Here is a 16,876-nt window from a genome sequence, read left to right on the forward strand (position 1 = left end):
TTTTAGCAGGGGAGGGACATAGGTGGACTCGGATGTTTCTGGAATGGCATACCCACATGTCAGCTTCTCTGGGTTCATGGCCTCCCGAACCTCAGCATGTTCTGGAGTGGCCCTCTGGCAGTTGGCGTGACCGTGTCCCCCATGCCCCTGCAGGTCAGCGTGGGAGCCCAGCTGCTGAGCCATGCCGGGCCCCAGGCGGCCTGCAGCGAGTCCAAGCCCAGCACCCACATAGTCATGAACAGCCACAGCCACAATGGCTGTGGGGGGCGGCCGCTGGGCAGCGGGCCGGGGGCCCTGGGCCGAGACCCTCTGGACCCAGAGGCTGGCCGCCCCTCACAGCCCCCGCACAGCCCAGGCCTGCAGGTGGTGGTGGCCAAGAATGAGCCAGGCCGGCTTTCGCCCGGCAGCCCCCGGGGACAGCTCCAGGACCAGGAGGAGGAGGAAGACGATGAGGAGGATGAGGTGGGCAGTCAGAGGGGCTCAGGGAAGCCCCCCAATGTGGGCCACCGCCTGGGCCATCGGCGAGTGCTCTTCGAGAAGCGGAAGCGCCTCAGTGACTACGCCCTCATCTTTGGCATGTTTGGCATCGTTGTCATGGTGACAGAGACGGAGCTGTCCTGGGGGGTCTACACCAAGGTAGGCACTACCCTTCCCCTTGGTATTCCAGGGAGGCCCCAGTGGGCATCCCAGGGAGACCGCGCTGGTGACCCCTGGCTCTCTGCTGCCCCTTGGGCATGCGATAGGGGCACATTGGCCCCAGGAGAGATGGGTGGGGGGTCCTGGGGAGCCCTGGAGATGGGAGGTGGGGGGCCATGGGGGTCCTGCTATGCCCACTTTCTGGGGGTGGCAGGGAGGCTGCAGATGGGGGCGGAGGCTCCAGCCCATTTCCCTACCTGCACCAAGGGGCTGAACCCTGGCTAAAGGTGGGGAAGGGTCATCCCCCAGGACAGGCCAGATAAGGGAACCGCAGACAAGGCCGAGGTAGGGGGCAAGGAAAGAACCCCATCACCCAAGCAGTTGGGGCTGGGTTAGAACATGACTGTGTGTCCCCTTGTGCTGCGACGGTGTGTGAGGACAGAGAGGTCAGGGCTGTGTCAGCCCATAAACTAAAGCGCTATGCCTGTGTGGGGCCAGGCCTTATAAACTGTGAAGTACTGTACCCACATAAGGCCAAGCCTTATAAATTGTGACATGCTGGGCCTTTAAGAGCCCAGGCCTTATAAACCATGAAGTCCTTGGACCACAGAAGACCAGGTCTTATAAACTGTTAAGTGCTGGACCCAGCTTGCTGTTAGTCCAGGCCTAAGGAGTAAGGACAGGAGCATCGCTTCCTGAGCGAAGTGCGCAGGCGTGGGGGGTTGGAGGACTACGCACCCCCTCAGCATCCGTCCTGCTGTCTGCTCTCTCTCTCTGCCCAGGAGTCCCTGTACTCATTTGCACTCAAATGCCTCATCAGCCTCTCCACCGTCATCCTGCTGGGCCTGGTTGTCCTCTACCATGCCCGGGAGATCCAGGTCAGTGCCCAGCTGAGCTGGGGTACTCCCTGTGCCCCACACCAGCCACCTGGGACCCCAGCCTCCTAAACATACAAGGATCAATAGCCTCCTTATAGGAAAAAAAAAAAAAAGATCTCTGTGAAGACACACTGTTTAGACCACTCTACGTTTTCCTGGAACGTGTGTCTATGTTTTCATTTTTATTGATTATTTGAGAAAGAAAGGGACGATGAGAGCATGAGGTGAGCTCACCTGGGGCATTTTCACAGCCCTGGGGTCTTCTGAGGTTTAGCAGTGGTGGAAACCAATGTTTGTAACACCAGGCTCCTTTCCTTCTTTGATCAGACCCTGCATTTAAAAGATTTATTATATGCCAGGGAGTTTGTTCTTCTGTGTTGGGAGTTAATAAAAAGCAGGTCGGGCCTGAGTTCAGCTCAGGGCATATTGGGCAGGTGTGCCCACAGAGGGCAGACATCACCTGGAGACACTAAAGGCTGTCAGGTTTGGCTTCTCCTCTCTGGCCTCTGACCCCTGACAATCTGGCAGGAGATGGGCATAGGAAAATCCTGCATGGATTGCACCCTATGCAGATGTCTGTGGGGAACACTACTAGAGTCTGGCATGCAAGATAGGCCCCGGATGTGGCTGGGGACAGCACAGAGGGGACAGTGACACCTGAGCTAGAAGGAAGCAGTTCTGAGGGTACAGTCCCTGGGGATGATAGTCTTCTGGTTCCTCAAAAAGTTAAACATAGAGTTACCATATGACCCAGCAATTTTACTCCTAGGTGTAGATCCAAGAGAAACAAAAACATCCACACAAAAACTTGTACATGGATACTCATAGCAGCGCTAGTCACAATAGCCAAAAAGTGGAAACATCCCAGATATTTGTTAACCGGTGTATGGATGAACAAAATGTGGTCCATGCATGTAGTGGAATTGTTATTCATTATATTATTCATATATTACGTTATTGTATTCATACACTCGTATTATTCACATATTGTATTATTTGGCCATACAAAAACAATGAAGCACTGTATGACTTTGCCGGGACTGCCGTAACAAAGTTCCACAGCTGAGCGGCTTAAACAACAGAAATTTATTCTCACAGTTCTGGAGGCTGCAAATCCAAGACAGGGTGCCAGCAGGGTTGCTTCCTGGTGAGGCCTCTCTCCTTGACTTGCAAGTGACCACTTTCTTGCTGTACCCTCTCGGGGCATTTCCCCAGTTTCCCTGGTCTCTCTTCTCTTAGAAGGACACAGTCCTATAGAATGAGGTCCCCACGCCCATGACCTCATTTAACCTGAATCACTTCTTTAAAGGCCCTGTCTCCAAATACAGTCCCAGGGGGCTTCAACATATGAATTTTGAGGGGACATAATTCAGTCCATAGCACTCCATCCTCTGGCCCATCCCCCAATTCATGTCATTCTCCCATGCAAAATACATTCACCCCATCCTAATAGCCCCCCAAATCTGAACCCATTCCAGCATCTACTTGAGGTCCCAAGTCTTATTTAAATATGATCTAAATCGTATTTAAGGTCTGGGTGCGATTGAGGCAAGATTCTTCTCCCGCTGTGAACCAGACAAGTCACATCCTTCCAAAACACAGTGGTCAGAGGCAGAGGATAGACGGTCTCGTTCTAAAAGCGAGAATCCAAAGGAAGAAAGGGGTGATGGCGTCCTAAGTAAGTCTAAGAGCTGGCAAGGTAGATTCCGTGAGTTTTGAAGACTCAAGAGCAATCCTCTTGGCTCTACCTTCGAGAACCAGTGGGGTGGCAGGGTCACTCCTTTGGCTCTGGGTGGTGGCCTTTTGAGTCTGGCGTCTTTCACTCAGCATGGTATAATCAAGGTTCATCCAGTGGTAGCATGTCAGTGCTTCATTCCTTTTTATAGATGAGGAATATTCCACTGTGCGGATGGACACATTTTGTTCACCCACTCATCCTTTGACAGACACTTGAGTTGTTTTCATTTCTGGCTATTGTGAACAGAGCTGCTGTGCTTGTGTGTGTACAAGGATTTGTTCTAACACCTGTTTTCATTTCTCTTGTGTATCCCACCTAAGAGTGGGATTGCTGGGACATGCTCACTCTCTGTTGAACTTTTTGGGGACCCCCTGTCCCATGTTTAGTTTGAATTGTGGCCGACCCTCACATCTAGGGAGTTTCGCCCGTGAGGCCATTTTTCCTGTAAAAGCCGGGCAGGTGGGGTTCTGGGTCGGGATCTTGGGGCGGGGCGGGGGGAGGGGTGCTGGGTGTGTGTCGAGACCCACCGCCTCCCTCCCGCCTGCCCTCTGCAGCTGTTCATGGTGGACAACGGGGCGGACGACTGGCGCATAGCAATGACGTGCGAGCGCGTCCTGCTCATCTCCCTGGAGCTGGCCGTGTGTGCCATCCATCCGGTGCCGGGCCACTACCGCTTCACGTGGACCGCACGGCTGGCCTTCACGTACGCGCCGGCGGCGGCCGAGGCGGACGTGGACGTGCTGCTGTCCGTGCCCATGTTCCTGCGCCTGTACCTGCTGGGCCGCGTGATGCTGCTGCACAGCAAGATCTTCACCGACGCCTCGTCCCGCAGCATCGGGGCGCTCAACAAGATCACCTTCAACACGCGCTTCGTCATGAAGACGCTCATGACCATCTGCCCCGGCACCGTGCTGCTCGTCTTCAGCATCTCCTCCTGGATCATCGCTGCCTGGACCGTGCGCGTCTGCGAGAGGTGGGTCCTCACCCCAAACCCCACCCTGGTGGCCCCCGTGCCCACCACTGGGTGACTTCAGTGACCCAGGCCCCCCCCACCCCCAACCCCGCCATCTCCTCTGTCCCCTTGATTCCCCGCCCCCTCCCCCCTCAGTTCCTGGCCTCAGTGACTGTCCCTCAACGCTGGGACGCCTGCTTTGTGTCCTCAGCCACCCCTGGCCCCTACCCCAACCCGCAACCCTCTTGGACCCCAGCCCTCTCTCCCTCCCCCACGTCCCCCAGGGGGAATCATGCCCCTCTTTCTCCCACTCCTCCCTTCTGTGGGCAACTGACCTCTGACCTCTGGCTCAGATGGGGAGGCAGCAGGAACAGGGACGCCCCCCATCTGCCTGTCCCCCCACAATGTAACCTGCTCTCCTTCTCCCCTCTGCCCACCCCACCGGACTATAGGGAAAACATGTGAGTCCCACCCTCGGCCGAGCTGTACGCACAGAGCTGCTGCCACTGGGCTGCCCGTCAGGAATTTAAGATTAGCTGCCACCAGGGGAGGGAATGGGGAGGGGAGGTGGGGTGGCCAGGACCAGCCAGAGCCCACGGGGTGTCAGGAGAGCCCGTCCCTGCACACAAGGCCAGGTGGGATTGAGTCAGTCCCAGGACAGCTGGAGGCAGGCCACTCTCAGGTTATATCCACTGGGCATCCTTGGGGGCCTTGTCTCCAGGGCTTGGAAAGGAAAAAGGGCTTAGCTCTGGTGTCTTGTTTGGGCAGCTGACCCCCGAGTCTGGAGCCTGGGGTGAAGGAATAATGACTCAGCCTTTAGGACCCCCCACTTGGGATTTGTTCTGAACAGCCCTGGAAAGTGGTGGGCTGTCAACCCACCTTACAGATGAGGAAACTGAGGCTCTCAGGGGCAAAGAGACACTCCCAAGGGTCTGTTCCTGGTTGACTCCACATACCTGGGGGGCTCCAGGGGAGGACGGGGCTTTGCTGGGCCTCTTAGGGCAGAAGGGTAGCTCATCCCCGAGGAGTCTCTCCTGCCTTGTGCCTCGCTGGGGAAGGCCCTGGAGGGTTGGTGCTGTGACTTGGCTTCCTGGGGGGGGGGTCCCTGGGCTGGACCTGTTCCCTAGGACCCCATTCCTCACCCCTTCTAGCCCCTTGTCCATGGCCTCCGCCTCTTCCTGACCTGGGGCTTACAGGGGTGAGAGCCCAGCTCTTCCTGTCATGGAGGCTTACCATCTGGATGTCACATGGGGTCTCCTTGGACTCCTGACTTACCCCAATGCCAATTCTCACAGCCCATCCCCTACCCAGTTGGGATGGGCTCAGGTTCAAGGTCTGGGGAGTGAGAGAAGGGTACCCCTCATCAGGCATCCCTGAGGTCTGGGCTTGGTCATTTGAGGGGTCCCTGGGTGGAGGCGGGAATGGGGCAGGGCCAGGGGTAGGCAGCCAATCCTAAATTCTGAGCCCATGATGCTGCTTGAAGCCTTGTTCCCCCCCTGTGGCTCTGTCCCACCCCTACCCCACCTCCCGCATGTCCCCCACTCCCTGGTCCTGGATGGTCCTGGGTGATTCTGTAGCACCTATCATAGGGGCACCCGAGCCTGGGACTCCCCCACCCATGGTTAGAGGGCCTTCCTCTCCTCCTGCCTCGTGGGTGGGGACGCTGGTCTCCCAAGAGGAGGAGGCTGGGACAGCTTGGGGCTCAGGTACCTCAGTGACAGATGGTGGTCAATTCCTGTTTCCTCGCAACCAACCAGCAGCCTGGAAGTCCCCCAGCAGGGCAGAGACTCCCTAACACTAGACCTGCTGAGAAGGCCTCCATCCCTTCCACCCCACATTGGGGCTTCCCGTCCATCTCCCCCCACAACCCTTGAATGCCTGACCCCAGCCTCTTCTGCCTGGAACAGCCCTCCCCTAGTTCCTCCTGCCCCACTCCAGCCAGGGGCCCACCGCCTCTGTGTCACCTCAGTTGACCTCTAACCTTGAACCCCTCCAGCGGAGGACTCTACCCACTGGCATGGGTATCAGATGGCCTGAGGTCTGGGAAGGAGGGGGTCAGCTGGAAAGGGCTCCCCCGAGCTGGAGGGGTTTTACAGGCTGGGGGCTGGGCTGGAGTAGAACCTTGAGTTGCCTCAGACCCAGAAAACCAGCCCCTCAGCTGTGGCCAGGGTCCCAGGCGAGGCTATGATGGGGATAAGATAATGTACTTTGCAAGGCCTTGGGGCCTGCCCCCACACGCACGCCAAAAGTTTAGCCCCAGGCTTTTCCCCAGTGACAAGTAAGCTGTCTCCTCTCTCCTCACGCCCAGACCAACCCTAGGCCCGAGACTGGGACAACTGGTGCTGCCCTCCACGTATTAAAGTCCCCTCTTCTCTCAAGTCCTGGCTGGAGTGCGATCCTCCAGCTTCCCATCTCCCTCAGTCCTCCTCCCTCCTTAGGCCTCTCTGGGGAAGTGCTTCATGGTTTCTGACCCGAATCCTTACCTCCACTCCCTGCCGCTGCTGGCACCCGTGGCCACCCATGTCCATGTCTATCTATGTCTGTCTTTGGGTGGGGGATCGTGGCACACGCATGAACACATGTGGACGCACCCTCACCTGGATCCCTCTCTGCCCCGTGACCAGGGCCAGGATGGCAGATGTCCCAGGCAGCAGCTTGGGGGTGGGGTGAAGGCATGAAGGTGAAAGGGAGGCTGGGAGGAGGGTGTGGGTGCCCTCTGCCCCGGGAGCTAACCATCCCCTCCACAACCATGCCTTTATCACTCTAAACCCCCAGAGTGACTAGCTCCCTACAGTAAGGCACGGTCCCAGGGGATGTGATGAAGGCAGAGGGACCTGTGTGGGCTGACCAGCCCTCCCTGCTCTCCCCAGGTATCACGATAAGCAGGAAGTGACCAGCAACTTCCTGGGAGCCATGTGGCTTATCTCCATCACCTTCCTCTCCATTGGCTACGGTGACATGGTGCCCCACACCTACTGCGGGAAGGGTGTGTGCCTGCTCACCGGCATCATGGTAAGGGCCAGGGCCCTTGCACAGCCCCACTGACAGGGAACTCACCCCATCGTGAGCTGTACACACCACAGTCCCTTGTATCCAGCCCCCCCTCTGCCGCCACCCTACTTACCTCTGAAGTGACCTGGAATTCACACCTTCGGCTTCCTGGGGACATCTCTTGGGCTCTTCCAGTCCGAGATGTGCAGCCCCCACTGTGCCTGCCAGCCAGATGCTGTGGTCCACTCTGACCAAAGTGTCATTGTTGCCCCTTTATCCTCCACTTGCCTAATTCACAGCCCGTGGATCTAGAGCAAGGGTTTGGTACTTCCATGGCTGTTTCCCTGGCTGGAAACAGTGTCCTATTCCCCTGCTTGTTGTAAGGACTGAATCTGTTCATTTATGTGAAATACCTAGAACCACAAACACCCAGTCAATTCCCCACCCTTACCTGATTTGTGGGGTGGCCCGAGCACATCACTGAGCCCTCATGGTGTGAAGTTTATCTCATGTGACTTAGTAGACGCAGGCAACACCCCATCTTCTCCAGAGACTTCTTGAGTTGGTGGTCACTGGTGAGGGCAACCTTTGACATCTGGTGCCTTCTCCTTTTCCTGATTCTATCATCAGATTCCCTCCTTCCAGAACCTTCTTTCTCTCCAAGCTTCTTTCATCTCCCCCACAAATGCGTTTCGATGTTTTGGATTATGAATTGTCCCATGCACAAGGAATTCCTCCCCAGCCCTCCCACCCCCAGGTAATGACACGTTCATCTGTGAAAAACCAGTGAACGCCAACAGGCCCTCTGACCCCATGCCAAAGTCCATTCCAGGCTTCTCCCTGGGACGTGTCCTTCCTTTTTGCAGCACAGAGAGAAATGTTTGTTTCTGCAAAAACATGATGCCATCCCCGCCACTGTTTCCTTTCCTCCCAGAAAGGGGGGCTATCTTGCAGAGGCTCAGCCCAGCCCCCTTCACCACATGGGACTGTCCCCAGTTGTCATCATCTGTCAAAGCCCGAAGCCCAGTCGCTCTGCCCTTCTTCACCTCTCATCCCCTCCCATTGGGACACAGCTGGGGGTCCACATCCTCCTCCCACCCCCACTAGGGCCGCCTTTCTGGCCCAGCTGACAGGGCCCCACTCTTGTAAAATGGCATCATGCACATTTGCTTATGTTACTTTGCAACAATAGAAGGGAAAACTGTAAAGCTTGGCCACAATCCCCCCCCGGCCCCCTCCCCCAGCAAATGAACTTTTCAAACGAACAAAGAAAAGCACTCAGATAAGATGACGGCTTGAAATACAGAAAACCTTCAGCGAAGTGGAAAAGCCGTGTTCCCTTCTCTGGGACTCAGCTCCTTCCAGAAAATCAGTTCCATATCCAGCCTATATAGCTCGTTCCCTACACACTCATGCCCTGTCATGCTCAGGGCCCTTTTAGCTGCTCTATTAGCCCTTTCCTCTTCCATCTGTGCCCCACTGTGTCCCCTCCGGGTCACTGCCCCACGGACTCACCCCCTTCCACTGTCTCACCCACCACATGTTTCCCCATTCTTGAACTTCAAGCCATCCCACCATGGCCTCCTCTGAGCTCAGCATTTTTTGCTCAACACTGCATCCATGCTATTGGGTGGAGCTGTCATTCATTTTTTTCCTTCCTGCGTACTATTCCATGTGCAGGTTTCCAGGATGTTGCTTTGCCCCCAATTGACAGGCCTTTTCCTGAGAACAGGCTCCTGGGTCCTCCTAGGGTCCTCATCTTAGCCAGGAACCCTCAACAGGGTCTCCTTGGGGGGCGACTTTGTGCCCACCCTGCCAGACTGGGCATGTTGGCTTCCGGACCCAACCAGGACGATCAACAGTGTCCCCAGCCCTTGCCCACTCCTCCCCATAAATGTTTCCTTCCATCCCTAACAAAAACTGAACTGCCCAGCCGCACCCCACCCCCGCCCCGGCCTGAGCCCAGACCTTTGCCTCCTTCCATTCTGTCCTCAACAGCCTCGAGAGGAAGCAACTGGCAGGTGAGGCACCAGGGACAGCTTCCAGTGCAGGAGGGAAGACACCTTCCGGCCCCATCACCTGCCCCTGCCACCTGCCTCCCAGTCACTCCTGAGGCTGATGACACCTTCTAAGTGTCTTGGGTTCCCTGGCCCCAAATCTCAATGGCACAAGCTCCTCCCTCCCTTTCTCCTTCCTGCATCGCTTTTTGCTTTCCCCTCCCTCAGACCTGTCTGCCCTTCCCTTTCCCTTGGGCCCTCACTCCTGCCCTCTTTCCCCCTCCCCGACCCCGCAGCCCTTGAATGGATAAGTAAGTCCTCTCTGACCTCCTTCCCTAGCCAGGGGTCTGGCTGCCATTTAGGGCATCCTGGGAAGGGTGGTTGTACTCAGCAGGGAGCCCACAAAGCGAGGCATCCCTCCCCTCACTTCCCCACCTCCTGGGACCTGTGCTTTGCCTTTTCCCTCCTTCAGATGCCCCACTGCAGGCAGCCAGCAGGCCCTGCCCTCACACTGCCCTTCTCACCTGCCCGCTGACTCCTGTTACCTGTTAGCCTGCTCTCTGTCCCCAACACCCAGACCCCGAAGCCCTGACAGAGATGCTTCTAAATCTTCCCACCTCTGTGGTCATTGGCCCTGAATGTGCCTGCAGATCCTGCCATTTCTTATCTCCGAACCTCAGTTTCCCCCACTGCCCAATGGAGATAAGAGCATTCCTACCTCCCAGGGTTGTTGGGATCAAATGAGCTAATCTGTGGGACACACTCCCCAGATGTTTGAAGGATAAAGCAAGTGGGGTCGGGAGTCAGTGAACTAACTCTGTGACAATACTGTGGGCTTGGAGGGTAAAGGCAAGGGTGGAAATCAGGGCAGGCTTCCTAGAGGAGGGAGGGTGTCTTGCTTGAGGCCTGGGACCCACATGAAATGGGATCCTGATGTGCCCCACCCCCCTCATGCAGGGGGCTGGTTGCACAGCACTTGTGGTGGCCGTGGTGGCCCGGAAACTGGAGCTCACCAAAGCAGAGAAACACGTGCACAACTTCATGATGGACACGCAGCTCACCAAGCGGGTAAGGACACCAGTTCCCATCACGGTCACCTCCCCTCCTGGTCATCAAGGGCAGACCCTCCCCACCTTACTTCTGCACACGCCAGGCACACCATGTGTCCACAGGTCACCACACTGTCCTGTGTGTGCCAAGACTGCACTGGGCTGGGCCACTTAAGGAAACGTCTGTGAGCCGTGCATAGAGATGTGACGATGACCACAGGTGGACTCCTGTGTGCCCAGTCACAGCCCAGCCATAGGCCAAGCAGTGAGAGGCAGGGATTCTGGGGCTACGCAGCCAGGTGTAACTTATGAACTGTCTGACCCTAGTAGGTCAATTTTTCTGTGCCTTGGTTTCCCCATGTATAAAATGGGGAACTGTTCTTTCTCTGGCCCCAGGTGAAAAACGCCGCTGCTAACGTTCTCAGGGAGACGTGGCTCATCTACAAACACACCAGGCTGGTGAAGAAGCCAGACCACGCCCGGGTTCGGAAACACCAGCGTAAGTTCCTCCAAGCCATCCATCAGTAAGTCCAGCACCTTTCCCGCTCACGTTTCTGTATCCGCCTGGCGCGGAGGCAGCCGTGACCCCCCGGGAGGAGGCCTCAGGCCAGGCCAGACAGCTCAGCATGGCCTTGTTACGGCCCCTCCCATGCCGGGTGGTCAGCTGGTTGGGGCCTGCAGCTTCTGTTGGGTGGGATGATAGGATGTCAGAGGGAGACACACATGATGGGCCCAACACTTGTCTGGGGAAATCACCTCTGATAAGTTATTGCAGCCCACCCAAAATAAATGGCAGAAAGCATATGTTATTCTCTGGACTAGCCAAAATGATTTTACTCCTTAGATATTGAAGCAATTTCCCCTTTTTGCTTTGGCTGCCAGGAAGCTCAGAATTAAATATGTAGCCTGAGCCATATGCTCATGTGGGATAATTAGAAATTACTTAATTTCCTCTGTTGTCCCTTTGTCCTGAGAATTATTTAATCAAGAGTTTTCATCCTTGGCTGCTCATTGGAGTCACCTGAAGTGCTTTTAAAAATCTCACAGGTCACACCCAACACCAGTTACTGTACAGTCTGGGACGCAGCCTGGGTTTAAGCTTAAGTTCCTCAGGTGAGTCCAATGTGCAGCCAGAGTTGGTAAACTTTTTCTGTAAAGGGCCAGATAGTAAATATTTCAGGCTTTGTGGACCAGCCACTCTGTCACAACTACTCTGCTGTTGTAGCAGGAAGGCAATAAAGATGAATGGGTGTGTCTGTGCTCCAAAAAAACTTTATTTTCTAAAACAGGCATCTGGCCAGATTTGGCCCACAGGCCATCATATGCCAGTCACCGTCCACTCAAAATATCATGTGATCCACCATATATCATTTTAAATTTCCTAGTAGCCATATTTCTTTTTAAAAAGCAAAAAGAAGCAAGTGAAGTAAATTTAATATACTTATTTAGTATATCCAAAATATTATCATTTTAACATGAGATTAACATAAAAAATCAATGAGATATTTAGAAAGTTTTTTTATACTAACTCTTCAAATTCTATTGTGTATTTTCCACTTACAGCTTGTTTTTACCCAGACCAGCCACATTTCAAGTGCTCAGTAGCCACACATAGGATGTATGGGACAGCACCCCATCTAGAATTTAAATGTGGGGATGAGGCACTCAAATCTAAACTAAGTTGAGTCATGTGGTACCTGATTTAAAAGAGTAAAAACATGTTTTTAGGCACTTTTCAGAATGCATGAGTTCTTATCTCTCACATCGTGGGAAACCCCTTTCACAACTGGGTTCCCCCAGGTGAATCAGATGGCTCCCTGCTCCAAGAGCTCCCAGGTCAGACTCAAAGGCCAATGAATCAGAGAGTGAGATGAACAGTGTTAGGGTCTGAACTAGTACAGCAGGAAGGTAACTGAGTCAGCTGTGGGGAACAGAGGCAACATGGAGCACACCAGTGTGAGTGGTGGGGTGGGGAGGTTGAGTGGGGGGGAGAGCCCAGGGTGTGGCTGGGGCAACCCAGCTCCTGGGGTCCCAGAAGGTAGAGTGTGACCATTTGCCGTGGAGAGACCAGGCCATGGGAGAAGAAGTTCAGACAGCTGGACTTTAATTTTTAAATTCTATTTAATCATGTTTGCCTCATTTTTAAAAACAGCTTTATTGAGGTGTAATCAACATACAGTCAAGTGCACCTATTTAAAGTATACAGTTTGATCAGTGTTGACATATGTGTACACCTGTGAAACTATCATCACAGTGAAGATCATGAACAGATCTATCACCCCAAAAGTTTCCTGGTGCTGCTTTCCATCCTTGTTTTTTAGCTAGAAAGTTTAGTCCATTTACGTTTATTGTGTTTGTTGTGATCATTGGATTGATTTTTATTGATAACAGTCCCTACTTCCCAGGACCACAGGGTCCTCTAAATGGGATGATGTGCAGAAATGCCTGGTGTGGTTCCTGGCACCGAACATGTGCTTGGTGTAATGCATGATGCTGTGCCCCCTGCCCTCGCACCCTCCACAACCCCTGCTTTCTGCCTCTGCTTCCACCATCACCTAAAGCAGGGAGAGGAGCTGGTACCCCACTTACTCGACTTCACTGTGCCCAGGTGTTAGTCCTACCTCCTCATCAGACCTCGAGGCTCTTGAGGGCAGGGAACGCTCCTCATTGACCCTTCCCACCTTCTAGTCTCTGCCAGCTAACTGTGGGGCCTGGGCAAGTGACGGTGCTACTCTAAGTTTCACTTTCTTATCTGTAAAGTGGAGATGATGATAACGTGTATCTTCTCCGGGAATGGGGTGTGGATTGAACACAGTTGGGGTGAACAGGTGACTTGCCTGTGCCTGCCTGCCACACAGTATTTTCTAAATATAGGAATTGGCATTGTTGTTATTGCCACCCTCAATATGGTCATTGTGTCATTACACAAGCATTTCCTGCACCAGTCAGTGTGCCAGGCATGGGGGACATAGACACGGCTTTGCCCTGGACCTTGCCCCATGGGACATTCCAGAACATTCTATGGGGGAAGTAGGAGTGTGAGAATTGAGGAAAGCCAGGTCTTGGGGAGAAGGCAGTATGTACAGCCAGTGAAAAGGAAGAAATGGTCTCAGAGAGAGGCTAGACTGGGGAGCATAGCTTGGGTTTGGGAAGTATTTGTTTCCTAGGGCTGCTGTAACAAAGTACCACAAAGTACCACTGTCCTGGAGGCCAGAAGACCAAAATTAAGATGTCAGCAGGGCCGTGCTCCCTCTGAAGGTACTAGGGGAGGATCTGTGCCAGGCCTCTCTCCTAGCGTCTGGCAGCCTCAGGCGTTCCTTGGCACAGTTGTAGATGCATCGTTCCAATTCTCCATTTTCACATGGCGTTCTCCTTGTGTCTTCATATCATCCTCCCTCTGTGCATGTGTGTCCAAATGGCATCCTTTTTATAAGGATACCAGGCATTTTGGATTAGGGGCCACTCCAATGACTCATCTTAACCTGGTTAAAAATCTGCAAAGATCCTATTTCCAAATAAGGTCACATTCTGAGGTCCTGGGGGTTAGGACTTCAATATACCTTTTGTGGGAGACACTGTTCAACCCATATAACAGGGACGTTCCAGAGAAGCTAAGAATGCCTTCTGCAGGGAAGGTGTGTCAGGGCTCGTCGGCAGCGCCCTGGGGCTGGGGGTGTCTGTATCCACCTCCGTTTCTCCAGACTGAAGGCTGGGTCCTCTCAGGGAACCTGGCAGGACCCAGTATAGTGGGCCCCCAGGGGCCTCCCAGAGCACCCATCACATGTGGGCACACATGGGTTCAGTTTAGACCAGTGAGGAGAGAGTCCTACTGGGAACCATTTTCCTGGGGCAGTGTAGCTATAGAAGGCACGGAGAGGAAGGGCAGGGCCACACACTGGCTAATTCCCCACCCACTTGGGCAGCTGTCTGGAAGCCAAGGGCACGGAGGCTGAGTGGTAGACAGAAGATCAAATCCTGCTGGGGTGCTAGCAAGCAATGACTTGCTCCTCTGAGCCTCAGTTTCCCCATCAGGAAACATCATGGGCAATTTTCTGGGCTAAATGTCACCTCTGGGGCTAGGTACCTGGCACAGGTTGGCAGACAGTAAGGCTGCAGGGTGAGGGCAGCTGCATTTGTCCTGGCTGGGGCTGGGTGGACACTGTCAGAGGGAGGGGCAGAGGATAGATCCATCCGAAAGGGGCTGGCATTGCCCTGGCTGGGCCACTCCCCAGAGTAAGGGCAGCAGTCCCTCGGCTGTCCAGCTCCCACAGCTCGGCACGGGGGTCTCGCACGTGGGTAAACCGGCAGGGTTGGGCCAGAGCCATTCAGCGCTGAGGTTAAAATTTCCATGTGATTTCTCTCTGCTCCGCCGGGTCCTGCCAGAGCTCAGAAGTAAGTCTACTCCTGGGGGTCAGGGGTGCATGGTGGTCATGGGACAGAGCACACACGTGGAGCGTTCATGGAGGCAGCCAGGGCTTGTGCCCCCTGTAGGCCAATGCAGGCTTCACCAGGGCCTGGGGATCCAAGTTCCTGGGACATTCTGAATCGGGCTGTGTGGACATGCCAGACGTGGGCACTATGGGCGGTGGCTGAGCTCCGCCCAGGTCCTGCTGCCCCCTGCCTACAGGGAGGGAATGGGCTACAAGGGACCTGACTCCAACTCCCGCCTCATCCTCTTGCCCCTGCATGTCCTACATGGTGACCCCGGGTTGGGCAGGTGCATGAAGGACTCCTCCGTTAATGCAGCAACCACCTAACCCTACCCATCCATCTGTCTCCAGGCTCCGGAGTGTGAAGATTGAGCAGGGGAAGCTGAACGACCAGGCCAACACACTCGCTGACCTGGCCAAGGTGAGCAGGGAATGGCCGGGTTGGGTGACTCCTCAGGCCAGGAGAGGCTGGTCGGGTCTCCTTGGAGAAAGGGGGACATTCAGTAAAGGACAGGGCCCGGCTCCTGCCGAGGGATGGACAGCACTGCCACCCACAGGACAGGCAGGTGACATAGGCAAGGGATACAGGGTGGGCAACACGAGCCACCAGGGGCCACCAGCCCTGTCTGCCAGGGTCCACTGTGACCAGAGGCTCTGATTGTGAGAGAGACTCTGGGGATCTACATCTGTGTGTAAAAGCTACTTTTAACATTGCAGCGATTTTTTTAAAAAATTAGTATATAAGAAAATAGCTGTAAGAAAAATATAGTGGGCATAATTGGTGATTTAGTACTTTTGGTATGGATATAAATTCAAATTATAGCAGCAGCAGAAAGCTAATTTGTATAGCAATTAAACACATTTCCGGAAATTAAAGTTGATTGTAAGAGCTTTATAAGATCAGTTTGTGTTATAAATGGATTTGTTGGTTCTAATATCAAGTCCTACTCTTTCCTGATTTTTATTCATCCATTGAAAGATGTGTGAACTGACCCAACTTTAGTTAGGCGAGTTCTTAGAATGTTTTCACACTATTCTGAACTCGCTCCTGGTCAATAAATAGTGTATTTCATAAATAGTTCATGTGTGAGCTTTGCTTATTGGCCACACCCCCTAGTAAATTAATCAGTCTGAGGCTAATTTAATATTATCTTTAGAAGATGTTAAGTCCTATTCTATTTTACTTCTTATACCCAGCTCATTTTGGACTCACTCTCTTCCTCATTATCAAGAGATTGCAAAATAATTTAACATTAACCTACATAAATTTAATTTGGAAAGAAATATCACAGAGGCAAAAACAATCTAGAACCCTGAAGAAATAATTAAATCCGTAATAGAGAGACTATAACCCTAAGAGCATATAGAAATTGTTGGCTAACTAATTTGATGCCACATAATAGCTATAAATATAAAATACCTTGGAAAAACTCAGATACTAGGCATTATAATTTGAATTATCCGTAGCACACTTTGTTAGCATAAACGATTAAAATTTGAATTTTTAAGTTATTTAAATCTTGTAATCACGGTGGTATACTCTCAAAATACATTTCACAAAAGCTTCCTTGAAGTCAATCTTTAGATTGGATTATATGAGTTTCTAACTTTTTAAATGAAACAAGGTTAAAATGTTTTCCAATCTTAAATGTTCATGCTTTCCTTCCCAAGGTTGCTGATTTAATTTGTATCTCTCTGACAAAAATAAAATGTATATCCTAAGTTTTAAAAAAAAATTGTTTTTAAACCTCAGAGAGGGCCAAAATGAACCATCCCAGGGCTGGATGCCTCCAGATGTTACCCTCTGGCGCTGGGGGCTGTGGATCCGTGAGGCAGGCCGGGGTGAGGGTCAGTGGCCTCAGGAGGGTCCTTGAGTAGTTTGCGCCCCCTCCAGTGGGGTCAGCCTACCAGTAACAGGAGAAAGGGGCAGAGGGCACGTTAGAGGCAAAGGCGTGGAGGCTGGAAGGGACAGGCGGCTGGTACTGAAATAGGCACCTCATTCTGTCTCCTTCCCACGGAGCGAGGAGTTGGGGGCGGGGGGTGTTTCCCCCCACAGACGGCACTGCCCCTTCAATCCTCCCCTCCGAAGCCTGGAAGGGGTGGTGAGCCGCAGTCGACCTGGAAGTCTGGTCACCGCGGAGCTGGCGTTAGAGACGCCGATCGATGTTCTAGCGCCACCTCGTGGCAAGAGTGGCGTCTGCACCG

The 16,876-nt window shown here is 53.4% G+C and overlaps 1 protein-coding gene across 10 annotated transcripts in view; it reads left to right on the forward strand.

Moving 5' to 3' along the window:
* The window catches only part of KCNN1 (potassium calcium-activated channel subfamily N member 1), a 28,876-nt gene that overhangs the window by 10,945 nt on the left and 1,055 nt on the right, over positions 1–16,876 (forward strand). For 5 of the 10 annotated variants that reach the window (XM_033135533.1, XM_033135531.1, XM_033135532.1 and 2 more), the window contains 9 exons: positions 154–636; positions 1,419–1,514; positions 3,807–4,225; positions 4,657–4,665; positions 7,075–7,216; positions 10,150–10,260; positions 10,638–10,765; positions 14,625–14,633; positions 15,023–15,092. In XM_033135533.1, the coding sequence (XP_032991424.1) occupies positions 235–636; positions 1,419–1,514; positions 3,807–4,225; positions 4,657–4,665; positions 7,075–7,216; positions 10,150–10,260; positions 10,638–10,765; positions 14,625–14,633; positions 15,023–15,092 (1,386 nt within the window). In that variant the 5' untranslated portion in view covers positions 154–234. The remainder of the gene's footprint in view (positions 1–153; positions 637–1,418; positions 1,515–3,806; positions 4,226–4,656; positions 4,666–7,074; positions 7,217–10,149; positions 10,261–10,637; positions 10,766–14,624; positions 14,634–15,022; positions 15,093–16,876) is intronic. The other 5 variants (XR_004425668.1, XR_004425669.1, XM_033135529.1 and 2 more) reach the window with 5 other exon arrangements.

Source organism: Rhinolophus ferrumequinum, chromosome 18 (assembly GCF_004115265.2).
Source record: "Rhinolophus ferrumequinum isolate MPI-CBG mRhiFer1 chromosome 18, mRhiFer1_v1.p, whole genome shotgun sequence".
NCBI lineage: Eukaryota > Metazoa > Chordata > Mammalia > Chiroptera > Rhinolophidae > Rhinolophus > Rhinolophus ferrumequinum.